At 35.4% G+C, this 14,610-nt stretch overlaps 1 protein-coding gene across 3 annotated transcripts in view; it reads right to left on the reverse strand.

Moving 5' to 3' along the window:
- LOC131430028 (uncharacterized) overlaps positions 1-14,610 on the reverse strand; it is a 108,865-nt gene that overhangs the window by 42,583 nt on the left and 51,672 nt on the right. For all 3 annotated transcript variants that reach the window (XM_058594639.1, XM_058594638.1, XM_058594637.1), the window contains 2 exons: positions 8,217-8,445; positions 8,019-8,115 (listed from right to left, as the gene is read on the reverse strand). In XM_058594639.1, coding sequence (XP_058450622.1) covers positions 8,019-8,115; positions 8,217-8,445 — 326 coding nt within the window. The remainder of the gene's footprint in view (positions 1-8,018; positions 8,116-8,216; positions 8,446-14,610) is intronic.

Raw genomic sequence — 14,610 nt, forward strand, 5'->3', positions numbered from 1 at the left:
CGGTCCTTGTAATGCGGAACTACGGGGAAAAATGTGTTTTCAAACCGTTATTACGAAAAACGGAGAATTATTTTCTAATTTTAGTTCAAAACTTCTACGAGTTATAGGCTGTGCTAGGTTTTCAGCTAAACAAACGTTCCTCTTTCCATTCAATGAGCAAGTTTTTGAAGAATTGTTGAAAATGATTTTCAAAGTTATCCGGGTTTATATGCGTTACAGGAATTAACAGAAGAAAAAGGGATAAAATCGGGATCGACTTTCCTCTATTTGAATGAAACTTCGCATACGATTTAAGTATGGCAAACCATCTGTTTTTGCCGTACGGAGAGATCAATTCCACTCTATACTAATTTTGAAAAGGGCGAATGTGTTGTTTCGTATGTAAGCAAATGCGGAATTCGGCCTTTCTGTTTCAACAGACTTCGCAGCCGATTCTTAGTGTACAGAATCATTGCATGGCTAGTACAACAATCCTACTGACGACCATACGAGTTTCGTATATACATGCCTTAAATCGCTGATTGAATAAAGGAGTTGCCGCAAATCAATTCCAATAAAAATATACAATGGAAAAATGAATCTATTTTCAACAATCAAAAAATTTAGAAGAAATGATTGTATGTCATTCCTCGGCGAATGACCGTAAGGTTAAAACCGAGGATAAATAAAGCAACATAATAATAATAATAATAATAATAATAATAATAATAATAATAATAATAATAATAATAATAATAATAATAATAATAATATTAGTAATAATAATAACAATAATAATAATAAAAATAATAATAATAATAATAATAATAATAATAATAATAATAATAATAATAATAATAATAATAATAATAAAAGCTCGTCTTCCATTTTTTGCGCAACATTTAAAACTATGCATGCATAGTTTCCTTAAAAAGTCTCTATCAATTGACGAACCTAATATTAGAGATTGGTTTCTTACCCATTTATGTATACAGTTACTACATTTGTGACTTGGAAAAACTAGCATAATTTTTTTAGTCACCATGGAACGCGGAACCAAACCGGACTTTGGAGCTTCACACAAAAATGAAGAACGAATACGGTAGGGCACCAAAATTTACGATAACTTAATAAGCGCTAAGGAAATGAAATGATTTTTGGGTTTTTATTGAAGCCTATTTGATTGTTTCGCTACATATAATGTACGATTTGATTTGATTTATAATAAATTTAGTTTTAAAAAGTGATAAGAAGTAGAATTCAAATACAGATATCAATATTTAGGTATGTTTCAACAATCCGTTTAGAATTTCAAGTCGAAAATTATGTGTCCGATTGAGCTCCCTTTTTTGTATGGTTTAGCCCCGCAAAAACAGTTTATTTTTTAGACACAATGACAATTTTATTTTTCACGTCATCGAAACACCTAATAATAATCATTGATTTAGCTCGGAATTAACATCTGAAAGAAATTACCAGACCGTCATTGCAATGCACAAAAATCAAATGTTCTAAAATAATAAAAAAAAATCCACAAAATATTTCTGTTAAAAAATCTTATGCCTTTTGACACCAAAACGATTGACACCGAACTGAATTGACTCAGCGTCATCCAGCTGATTGACGTCTGTCTATCACATGAAAGGGCGAATGAATTCTATCCATGGATCGAAATAATTGCTGGTTTAGAAGAAGACGGTTTAGCCCCGGTCTCTCCCTGGAACATAAAATTAATTGTGGCTCATAATTTTCGACTTGAAATTCTTAAGGGATTCTTGAAACATAACTAAATATTTATACCGATATTTTCAATCTATTTTATATTACTTCTTAAAACTAGATTTTATAAAAATTTAATATGTTGCCAAAAAAATCAAATAATCTTCAAAAAAGACTCTAAAGTAAATTTCAGCATGAATTATTTTGTACTGCTGGGTGTCAAGTTTTCGGCGAAAGGAATTATTTCTCACGAAAAGTTGAAACCTATGGAAAATCCATTCGAACATAGTTTCATTTTCTTCCCACTCATTACGGTGTCTTGAGATGTATTCGATCTTTATTTATTTCACTGTGTATGCTATGTAACCCCATAAAGAGTACGGCTTGGCTCAGCGAATCCGGAAATGTTGGATTTTGGGTTGGCCACTTCATTGTGACTTTGTGCGAAAACTAATGCATATTTTTCCAAATCACAAATTGAGAATTGTAGCTAAAGGCTACACAAAGGAATAGTTTAAATATAGTTGTGATGAATACTACAACAACTACAAGATCAGCCCTATGGAGTTGTTCGAGCCATTGATGTGGAACGAGGCAACCAGAATTTTTAATGATCTGCAATCAAACAGTTCAATCAATCGTCACATTTTTGAATCCGCAATTGCAAGAGAGTTTGCTTAGATTGATCTTGATTAGGAACCAACACCGAACATTGTTTGTTTCATAGCCGACGAAATTACACCAATATCCCAAATGTATGCAATTATATCTTTGTACATACTTGCGATACGATTTTGATATTTAAGCTTCTCTTCGCCAAGCTTGTGTTCAAGTTTTGTATGCTAGAAGTTATTTTTATAGCGTTAAGTTTCTCTACCATTCTGCGATTTCGGTGGAGGGGTAAACTTTTTCTCATTATCAATCGAGTTCATCTTATATAAATTAGAAATTAATCTTAGGCACTGAGAATATACCCAGGGGTAGTTGTCAATTTCTCAGGTGAAACGTCATAACATGGAATTTCATCCGAACTAGCATGACACAAGATCAGAGCATAAAATTTAAAGCTTCAAATCGTTTTATGGCACGTTTCGTCTTGCTGTCTAGCAACAACCTACCTCTAGTATGCTACGCGTAGGACTGAAACGTTTCGCTTATATTTATAGATTCTCGTGCTTCAAACAGCTTCGCTTTTGCATCGATTGACCTATCAGAGCGATGCTTATATATCGCTTACTCCTTCAAAACCGTCGTCTATGGCAGGGAAATCTGGTATGCCGGAGATTTTTAGCAAACAAAATAGGACACTGCTAGCTACTAATCAAAATTTCATCATTTATAATTGAAAATACGTGGCTTGATACATTCAAATCGAAACTTAGAAGTATTTCCAATCAAATGATGAAATAATATTTATAATTGATACAAAATAGACTGAGCTGTAAGTGTTTAAAACCTGACCACATTTCTACGTGTATTTTTCCTTGAGTTTATGATTTGCACTCCTATATGTGAAAATAAAGATGTGTTTCACATCAAAAGTATCCGGTTTAGCCCCCTTCTAATTTTCAAATCACTATGTGTGAATTCTATGACATTTCGATTAGTCAGATGAATGTGACAGCTGAATGATTTAAGTGATGCTACTTTTGTCAGTTTCAAAACAATGGTTTCAATACTAATTTCGTGTGTTTATTTATTATTGCTTCTCAATTTAAACATGCTCGTACAGAAACCGATGATGATGAACGAGGGATCTAAACTTTAATTGAAATTCCTTGAGATAGCTGAGGCCCTAAAGGTATCAGAAGGCAGTCTGTTTACAATAATGCATGAACATTTGATTATGAACAAGCTTTTTCAGAGTGGGTACAGTGTTTGCTCACAGTCGATCAAAACCAACAACGTGTTGAGGATTTATAGCTGTGTTTGTTCATGTTTTCAAGTTCAGTTTTTTTTGCGTCAATATGTGACAATGGATGAAACATGGATCCAGGTGAATATGGAACATGAAACCACTTCCTAAGCGTTCAAAAATACAATAGTTAGCTTCGTTCTTTTGAAATGTTTCTTCTTCCTTTTATTTTCTATTAGTAAAACATTTCAAGAATATTCTGAGTAATTTTCAAGCCTATCGGAACAAAATTCTGGAAGCTATGGGCTTTTACCTTTGCTTATCTCATACTGGGAAAAAGCAAGAGCTCGGCACACAGGATCAAGAGTTCTGCTTTGATTTAGTTGAAAATTTGACAAAACATTCTTGAAATGTTTTATCATAACAAAATACAATAAAATAAAATATGATTTTTTCAAAAGTGTTAGACCCTATAGCCAAAAAACTTTGAACGCTTGTTTCTCGAAAGCAGGTTTTGAAAGTCTGTGTCCATTGCTATTCAAAAACTACTTCGCTTACTACTACTTGTCGGATTATTTCTCAATTTTTTCATGAAAAACGTGTTTAATCCACCTAGCAGTGAGATGATACCTATTTTTATCAATCCGCATGTGTTTTCTGCATGAATATTCTTCGGTGTTTAAGTTTTCATGACATTATTTTAATGACCGTCGGTTTAAGCGACAATTTGAGATTTTAGTCACTCATTACTCTGTAATGTCGAAACTGCAAATCGGATCGAATTTGAATCTAGAAGTGTAACAATCGATTAAACATTCCATGATATGTCGAAGTAAGTTCCACTTTAGAGTTTACAGTGATTTAAGCTACTTACAGAACCGGTATTCAGGAACCAGTATAACCCAAACCGAACCGCCATATGACGAATAAATTACAACAGTTTTGAGTCCAACTTCGAAGCTTTTCGGGATTGTCATCTTTTATATCGGTTTGAATTTTAAAAATTCTTGTTTCTGAAATTTGATTAGGCTTGTTTTGAGAAAACGATTGAGCTTTGAGAAACGATTTTATATTGGAACCGGAATCATAACATAATGCAGGAACTTTGTTTGGGAGCATACGACTTTTCGTATGAATCTGAATTTGTAGCAAAGAAATTTTCCGAGAAAATTAAGCGAAATTATTTGTCACACACGCATTTGCTGATCTCGACGAACTGATTCGAATGGTATATGGATGTTATGTTGTTCCAGCATTTATTGCTGTAAGTAGTTTAAAACAAAATAATTAAAAAAAAATCTGTCATCATCTGGTTTATATATGTCATATTCGAACGATTATGTTGCCAAAAACGAGCCGTGCCAAAATCGGTCCGAGGCTAAATGTCATGAAAAAGGATCCTGTACACAATCCTTTTGGTACTTAGAAACAATTGTATGTAACAGTATAAAAAATCGTGTTTTCCGTTGCTCCCAAGCATTTCTTTGTCATACAGCGCTCAAAACTCTTACTGCTGGAATAGGGGGAAAGGTCGTTTACACAAAAATTTCGATATCTCCGTTGAAAATGGACGGATTTTAACAATCTATGGCTTGTTGGATAGCTACTACCGTGCGGAATCTAAGTCTGAAAACAAAATTCTGTTTTCAAGGTCAATTGTGACAGATGCTGTCAAAAAACTGAAAATTTTGACATAAAACTTTGTATAACTCAAAAAGTAAACATCCGATCTCAAAACCCTTCAATAGCGTTTTGGGTGACGGGGAGACCTTTCATTTGCGACTAGTTTGATCAAAATCGGTTCAGACATCTCTGAGATCTCGACCTCTTAGTTGACAACACACATACAGACACACACATACACACACACACACACAGACATTTGCTCAGTTCGTCGAGCTGAATCGATTGGTATATGTCATTCGGCCCTCCGGGCCTGGGAAAAATTTTCTAAAGTTTGAGCGAATTCTATACCTATTTTTTATATATATAAAAATAGGTAAAAACTACGATACATATGTTGTTCGAATGATGCTCTGTACAAGGTATCCCACGATAAATTTCGAATTCAAAAATGCAATATTTAAAAAGCAGTTTGATAGATTTCAATGACTGTACATATACTTGAAAGGTTGATTTATAAAAATTATTTATAAAAAATGTTCGATTTTAACAGGGCAGCGCTACGTGCCACACATCCAACGAATCAATCAATGTTCTGCGAACAATGTTTGAAAATCGAATAATCAGAAGAAATGATGATGTGAATTGGTCTCCGAGAAGCTGCGATTTGACACCGCAGAACTGTTTTTTTAGCAGTGGTTCAAGATAAATGTTACGTTGAAGACCTCAAGCATGAAATTCAAGTTACTATTGATGACATCAGGCCAGAAATAATTGAAAATGTACTGAAAAATTGGGTGGATCGGAATGGCTACTGCCAAGCAGAGCTCTAAATAAATTGCAATAAATTGATTTTGGGTGCCACGTTTATTTACAGTCGATTGGAAACAACAACGTGTTGATGATTCAACGTTGTGGCTGAACATGTTTACAAGTAATAAATCAAGTTTTGTACGTCAATATGTGACAATGGATAGAACATGGATCCGGGTGAACGTGGAATATGGAACAGCCGGTGAACCACGTCCGCAGTGTTTCAAAAGCACAATAGTCAGCTTCGGTCTTGTGGAATGCACAAGGGTATAATCTTAATCGATTATCTTGGTCCACATGCCCATTATTACATGATCGCGTACGTATTTCGTACTACTTTTTGTAGTTTTCATCTTTAGTATGCTGATGAAGACTGCAAAACGAAGTTCGAGATGCGTACCTGTATTGTAACGTGTTATACTTAGTGAAAATGTAAAAAAAAAACAAAGAAAACAAGAGAAATTGATGAAAAAATCTGCACAACAGGTCACTGTAAAAATGGTGATAAAGCTTGAACATGAAAAACATTTTCGATGCTTTCATCGAACACGAGGAATTTTTGAAAGAGATTTTGCATTTGTCTGCTTGAACGAAAGACAATCTTCAACAGCTCGTTATTTAGTGGAATGTTCGTTACTGACTTTATCAATGCATTCGTGCTTCTGTTATGAAAACAGTTTTTAATAATTAGTGAGTGAAAATGTTGTCCTTTTATTCGCGAAATGAAAACTTCGCCATGGAACTATCATTAAATTTATCTTATGAACTAAAGTGGATCCATAATCTCCGAATACATTGAAACAACTCGAAACAAGATCTCTTATTTGAACACAAAAAAAAACTCTGAATGTATTGACTGAGGAAAACTAAAAGGGAATTAGGTCATTTATTAGAAAACTTTAAAACACGAAAGCGAGATACATCACGAACTTTTACTCTACTTGGGGACCTACCCTATCTTTCTAGTTCCAATTTATATAGAGTAATGAAGAAAACACTTTTTCAATCTTTATTTTTATCTCACCTGATAGCACTTTCAGTCAATGAAAGTTGATACCGTCATGTGTACAAACATCACCCATTAGAGGAACGTAAATTTTCAGAGATCATTTTGAATCAATATTAATCTGCAACAGGTTCATTGATTTGAAACTCTAATGCAATCCAAGATATACAGATAAGAGCAATGTGAAACAACCCTACATGACGGTTCGAACGCGGTGGTGGTGCTAGATAACTTATCGAAAAATATTTGTATCGCGTTTACGAGCATATTCTTGGTAGGTAGTAAATCTTCACCCTCCCCACGTCCCTTTCCGAAGGGCAGTAAAGCATAAACTCTGCCTGCACTTGACTTTGGCATGAACCCTACACAGTGTTGATGACACAAGTTCCTGGTCAAAGTGAAGCACCAGATGGAGCGAGGTACGTTTATAACGCATAAGAAACTTTCTCTCCTTCCAATAAGGGAAATAAACTTTGATATTTGATTCCAAAGAGAAGATTCCGATACTGGAAAATTGCCATGCAGCCGACGGTTTGACTTTTGCTGCCTGTGTACGAGTCAAGTTTTCCACTTGAACGTTTTTCTCCTGCTGAGCTGGAAGTTTGAAGTCAAACCACAATCACCGCCCTGGTTCCGTGGTCATCAAATTGCTGGGCTTTGCTCTGACCGGACGAACCGTCGGTGTGTAGGGGAGGAGTGGTGAAGTTTGCTTCGGTACTTTTTGGTGCATCGATGAGGATGATCAGGAATACAATCACTGTTGCTGCTAGACAAAATGGATACCGTATACTGACTAGCGATTGACATCCCTAGTGGCAGGCACAAAATAGAATATCTTGTCGTAACTTTGTGTGTTTTTGTTGGATTATACTCAATAAACTTTCAGTTGATTCAATTTATACCAATCTCAAGGAATGTTTTTCCTTGCTGTAAACAGATAGGAAACTTTGGGCAAAACCGACACACCGGTTTGCTAAAGTTGAACCTTAACAGGATTTTTTTTTCTCATTTTGATTGGCTTACCTGTGCAGCTATCCGGCCACGTTTCAGTCTTTGCAAATCGGTGTGACTCCAAGCACTTATCGACCAGGGTGACACTAGCTTCAAGTCGTCGTCGAATCTGTGGAACACGAAGTATATAGGAAGAAACAGAATGAGAATGCAGAACGCGATAATGATCTCAATTGCGAAATTGCTACGAAAACCCGAATCATCACGTACCGGAACTCGTTGAGTTGATTATGTAAAAACTTCCTAATGTTCCACGGCAGATCGTTGTGGCCGTCGATTAAAGGCACTGTATCGAGCAGCTGGGTAGCGACCTGGAGCCGTTCCTCGAGCGGTGCCTCGGCCGATACCTTCAAGGCGAACGGGACGGCCACACCGGCAGCACCGGCTATCAGTAGGATGGAGGTCACTGCTAGCCACTGACGCGAAGGTAGATCCCATTCTGAGTGTGTCGTGTGTCGGATCGGAAGCATTAAATATAGGAAAAGAAATAAACAAGACAGGATTATTGGATTACGCCTTTGCACAATGTGTCAGAACAAGTTGGTGGGAGACAATACATTTGGAGTTTATTTTTGCCGCCCCTCGCAAATAATGCAGTCGCCTTGGGATTTGAGAGAACTCAATTCTATTTGTTTCAGCTGCTGACTGTGGCTGGAGTACAATGGTTTTCTTTTTTTTATTCGAAATGTGTGAGACTTTGCAATGGCAAATCAAGCTCAATGCCATTGCGAAAATTGTACTAAGCAGATTTTTTATTACAGTTAAGGTGACATTTTCACTCGCATGAACGTTATACTGTACACACATTCGGTGGATTCATTTGACACGTTTCAACACCGCAGGGAGGATTTTATTTTTGGTTATAGAATGAGAAGGCGAACGGCGGAGTTCTCGTAGCGTAATTTTGGAAGTCTCACGAGCCTAGAACATTCGTTAGTATTGCAATATTTCAATCGTTGATTGGCGATTGGCAGGGTGTTCCTAAAGTCCATGACAGGCGAACATAGATTTATTATTTTCTCTTGTTCCTTAAAATAGACTCTATATTTTGAATTTCCACTCAACGACAGCGAAGAAAACTTCTTTTGCGTTTTGCAACAATGGCCGTTTTCCTAAAATTGTGAATTACTCCTTAACGAAACAAAAAGATTCAATTGTACAAAAATAGTGTCTCTTCCAAGAATTAGAAAGAATAAGTGCGTGGAATCCCGGATCATCTACGCTCGACGGAAATCCCAAAAATATTTTCAAGTAAGTTCAGGCATATTGACTCTGAGAAAATGTTTTACACGTTATGTTTTTCGCGAATTGAAGAAGCGACAAAGTTTGGTATGTTCAACAATAATGTTTCGGCCTCATTTAGGCTTCAACCTGCATCTGTTTATATAGCAGAGCTAGCAGCAGTTCATTATAGTTTGAGTGTAATCGTCACATTATCTCCAAACCATTATTTCCTCTTCACAGATAGTCTGAGTGCAATTGAAGCCATTCGCTCAAACATGACTGGCAAGACTGAACCGTTTTTCCTGGGCAAAATAAAACAGTGCCTGAACGACATATTGAACAATAATTATCTAATCACTATAGTCTGGATACCGGCTCATTGTTGCATTCCTGGCAATGAAAGAGCCGATATTTTAGCCAAACGTGGTGCTATTGAGGGTGAGAGACCGATTGCTTTCAACGAATTTTATAGCTCGTCTCGCCAAAGAACACTTGCCAGCTGGCAAGCTTCTTGGGATAAAGATGATCTGGGTCGGTGGATGCACTCAATTATTCCGAAAATATCGACAAAGGCATGGTTCAGGGGACTGGATGTGAGTAGGAATTTCATTCGTGTGATGTCCAGACTCATGTCCAATCACTACACGTTAGATGCACATCTCCTTCGAATTGGGCTCTCCGACACTAATCATTGTGCTTGCGGAGAAGGTTATCGGGATATTGATCATGTCGTTTGGACATGCGTGGAGTATCGTGATGTCAGATCTCAACTAATAAATTCTTTGCGTACCCAAGGTAGACTATCCAATGTCCCAGTTCGAGACATTCTTGCTTGTCGTGACCTTTCATACATGAAACTTATTTATCATTTCATAAAGAAAATTGGAGTTTCAATTTAATAAAGGCCCCTTTTAAGACTTAGTTCTGATTCCAGCTGCGTCCATGAGTTCAACCAATAGCTAAATTAGAATAAAAATTATGTAATGATACAAACAAACAGCTACAGCTTATTTTATAATTTATAGAAGTTAATCGTTTGGTTCAAATAATATTTCCGAGTAGATTTCATAATTAATGACGAGTTACCTAAGATGATATTTAAGTAATTAGAGGAATATATTTTAATAAATTCAAATCGTTGTGACTATCTTAGGATTAAATTAGGATAAGAATTTTATGTAAAAGTGATGCTACGGCGAAGAAAAACTTATGTAAACTGCCTTAAGAAATAAACGTATTTATGAAAAAAAAACGAATTACAAAGAAACGAAAATAATAAATATTCAGAAATAAAAGCCTCTTTATTTTGCAATAATTTTATTCAAAATCTGTTATGAAACCAACATTTGTCGCTAAGAGGTTATATCCAAATTTGAGAGCAAAAGTGATCTAAATTTGCTAACTTTTTTCAAACGTCACTTGCAAATTTTATTTGAGCACGCGAAAAAAATTGGTGGTAATACCATCTAGAAACAACATGTTTAATCCACCTAGCAGTGAGATGATTTCTTTTTTATCAATCCGCTTGTGTTTTTTTGCGATGTTTTTAGTTTTCATGAAATTATTTCAATGACCGTCGTTTCAAATGGCAGTTTGAAATTCCATTTACTCATTACCTTGTTATTTTGGAGCTGCAAGTCGAATCGAAGATAGAAATTGTATGAAACCTTAAAATTATTCCTTTCAATTTGAACGTGTGGCAATCGATTAAGCATTCCATGAGATGTAGAAGTGAGTTGCTCTTTAAAAATTTTGTCATTGTTTATGGTACTTCCAGAAACGATATTCAGATACCAACATAACCCAAAAATGGTCGTATGTCCATGAATTAGTATGGCGAAAAAATTGAAATAGTTTTGAGCCCAACATTGAAGATCTTTTGGTATGTTTGAAATTCAAACCGTTATTGAAGATGACGTATAACAGTTTGAATTTTAAAACCCCTTTTAATCCACCTAGTGGTGTGATAATGCCTTATTTCGTTTCTCATATAGAAAGGTTATGCAATCACTGTGAAAACCGACTTTTGAACCGAGGCCCGGAGGGCCGAGTGTCATATACCATTCGACTCAGTTCGTCGAGTACGCAAAATGTCTGTGTGTGTATGGGCGTATGTGTGTATGTAACGTTTTTTGTGGTAGGTACATGAAATTTCCGACATCGAAAAAAAATTTTGATGCCAAAATTCTTAGAATTGCATGAAACGTCGCGATTTTTTTTGGAAAATCGACTTCCTGGGAAGGTTATAGAAAGTGGATTTTTTCAAAAAGAATTTTTTTAGATAACAATAAATCTCGACGTTTCATGCAATTTTAAAAATTTCCGAGTTCGGAAATGGTGCTTTTTCAAGATCGAAAATTTTCAAACTTTTACCCCTTTCCCATGTCCGATTTAGCTCAAATTTTACATGAGGGCTTTTTTCGAGGTGCTTAAATTTTTGAGCATTAGCGCTTTACGAAATTAGAGGTGATCCCAAAATATTGGCACCCGTATATATATATATATATATATATATATATATATATATATATATATATATATATATATATATATATATATATATATATATATATATATATATATAAATGAGCGGTAAAAATGATGTGTTTTGTCGGTTCAGTCACTGATACCATTATATCTCCTGAATTAGAAGTCACAGCCATTTGATCTTCGAATTTGATCAATGACCTAATAATAGCTTTCAAACGAGCCTAATTTTTTAAAAATCGGTTCAGCTGATCTTGCTGATCGGAGAAACTGGAGCGGTAAAAATATCTTCGAAAAGTGCACACACACAGACATTTTCCGATCTAGTCGAACTGAGTCGAATGGTTTATAACACTATGGGTATCCGAGGCTCCGTTCGAAAGTCGGTTTTTCCAGCAATTCTAATACCTTTCTATAGAGAAAGGCAAAACTCATTATCTTGTAATTTAAAAATTGAAATCCGGAATCGGATAAAACTCACCAATTTTGCATGGGACCATAAGTTTACTTTTATTTGAATTTTTGCCTATAAAATTCGTTTTAGCTTTCTTTTAGCTTCGAAAACGAAATTCGGGAATCGGTGTAGTCGAAGTCAGTTAAACTCGCCTATGGGATTGTTAACCATTTCATTAGATTCAAAATTTTTGAAAAACACTGTTGCCATCTTAGAGAAGTAGTAGAGCGTTCCACATAAAATTTTTCGGAGCCTTCCGGTATCGAACTCCGAATACCACTAAAACTGAAATAAGTTTATTTGGTCGTCGACTATCAAAATCTGTGAACCCGATAAACCCGATGATGTGAAATTTTTACACTAATGATGTGAAATTTTTACACTAATCACCCTGTTTTTGCTGGACCGGAAGTCGGATCGGATTAAAAAATAAGCAGTTTTTATGGGACCTTAAGACCTTTTATTTGAATGTTAGATGGACGAGTTTGTACAACTCAGTTGAGCCATCTAGAAGAAATTATTTTTCACACACAAATTTGCTTATCTTGACGAACTGTGTTCTTCCAGCAATTATTGCTGCAAGCAGTATAAATAAATTTAAATATGAAATTGTTTTGAATTTTAAAATACTGCCATCTTTCTAATACATATGTCATGTTGGAACGATTATGTTTTTAACGATTTATTAATTTTAGTTTGACGTAAAGCCGCCATGACTAAGTTCAGTTTTTGCAATGACTGAGCGGAAATATATATTGGAGAAGCCAAGTGAAAGAAAAACTAACAGAAAAGATGAATTTTTTGGAAAAAGATACGCTCAGAGACAGGACTCGAACCTGCGTTCTTATGCATTCCGTGCATACGCGCTACCATTTCGCCACTCTGATCTTGCTTTAGGGTATCGGTCGGGTGACGGCCAGGATGTAGACCATGTTCGATGTACGTTGCTACTATGTCTGTGAGTTTTAGTGTGGCTAAAGCAAGATCAGAGTGGCGAAATGGTAGCGCGTATGCACGGAATGCATAAGAACGCAGGTTCGAGTCCTGTCTCTGAGCGTATCTTTTTCCAAAAAATTCATCTTTTCTGTTAGTTTTTCTTTCACTTGGCTTCTCCAATATATATTTCCGCTCAGTCATTGCAAAAACGATTATGTTGCCAGAAACGAACCGTGCTAAAATCGCAACGTCATGGAAAAGGGTGCTGTGCATAGTCTTTTAGGTGCTAAGAAACAATTGCATAAAACAGTATTGAAAATTGTTTTCACTTTGCTCCGAAACATCACTTTATCATCAAGCGCGTAAAACTCCTACTACTGGAATAAGGCGAAAAGTCGCCTACACAAAAATATCGATATCTCCGTTAAAAATGAATGAAATTAACAATCTATCTTGTTGGATAGCTATTACAGTGCAGAATCTAAGTCTGAAAATATATTCTGTTTTCAGGGAGTCACCATGAAATTGGGAAAAGATTTCCTAAAAATAAATTGACTAACAGGAATGCAAGTTTAAAATAGCAGTTTTTAATGATTTTTTAAACAGTTGTTGCCAATAGTATTCAAACCTCTCCTAGATCACTTCAAACCTAGTTTTTACTAAGGCTAACCTAACTTTCCGATCCAGATATTGTTTTGACCGTATGTGTAGGGTTTGGAATCTAACCCAGGTAGACTTCGTGTAAGGTGATTGTCCTACCGGGCCTGTCCCGTACTTAAAAAGTGTTTTCATCAACATAACATTTTACATGCGTAATTATTGTAGTAGAATTCAACTTTTTTTCAGTATCTACCATACTGAAGACGCATCCATGTTTCGTTCCAATTAGAATACCCTACATTGAAAACTATGAACTTTTTTAAAGTGAATCTGTGCGATATTATCTAACAAATCTTCATAGTTTTGTTGCCATTTACACACGTTACACACATCAAAAGAGTCTGCATTGTATTTCAATTATGAGTAAAAATGCACACACCAGAAATAAACAATCCGCACATTTGTACCGAAGAAAATTTGTTCCAAGCTATCATGTTGAGATATACTCAAACTGAACAATGCGTATTTTCCCGCATTATGAACTTCACAGTAGATTGTATATATTTAAGTTGGATCGTTTTTTTTTGTTTCGATTACAGAGATTTTAAATTATCCGCCTCTTTCGTAGAGAAAAACTTTCTGAAATTATGTGCCGTGAAATTAATTTTTTAATCTGTAAAATTATATTCTAGTGTTAAAATGACTATTTTTCATTCAAAACTTGAAGTTTTGCAAATATTGGTCAATTGATTCAGTTGTAACTTCTTGAGTTTTCAATTCACACTAAATACAAAAATACATCCGCTTTTTCTAAATATCTGTTTTAAGTCGAATTGGTCACTCCATCCGTAAAAATCAAATGGTTTGCTATTCAGAAAACGTATGCCAAGTTGCATTGACATT

Source organism: Malaya genurostris, chromosome 2 (genome assembly GCF_030247185.1).
Source record: "Malaya genurostris strain Urasoe2022 chromosome 2, Malgen_1.1, whole genome shotgun sequence".
NCBI lineage: Eukaryota > Metazoa > Arthropoda > Insecta > Diptera > Culicidae > Malaya > Malaya genurostris.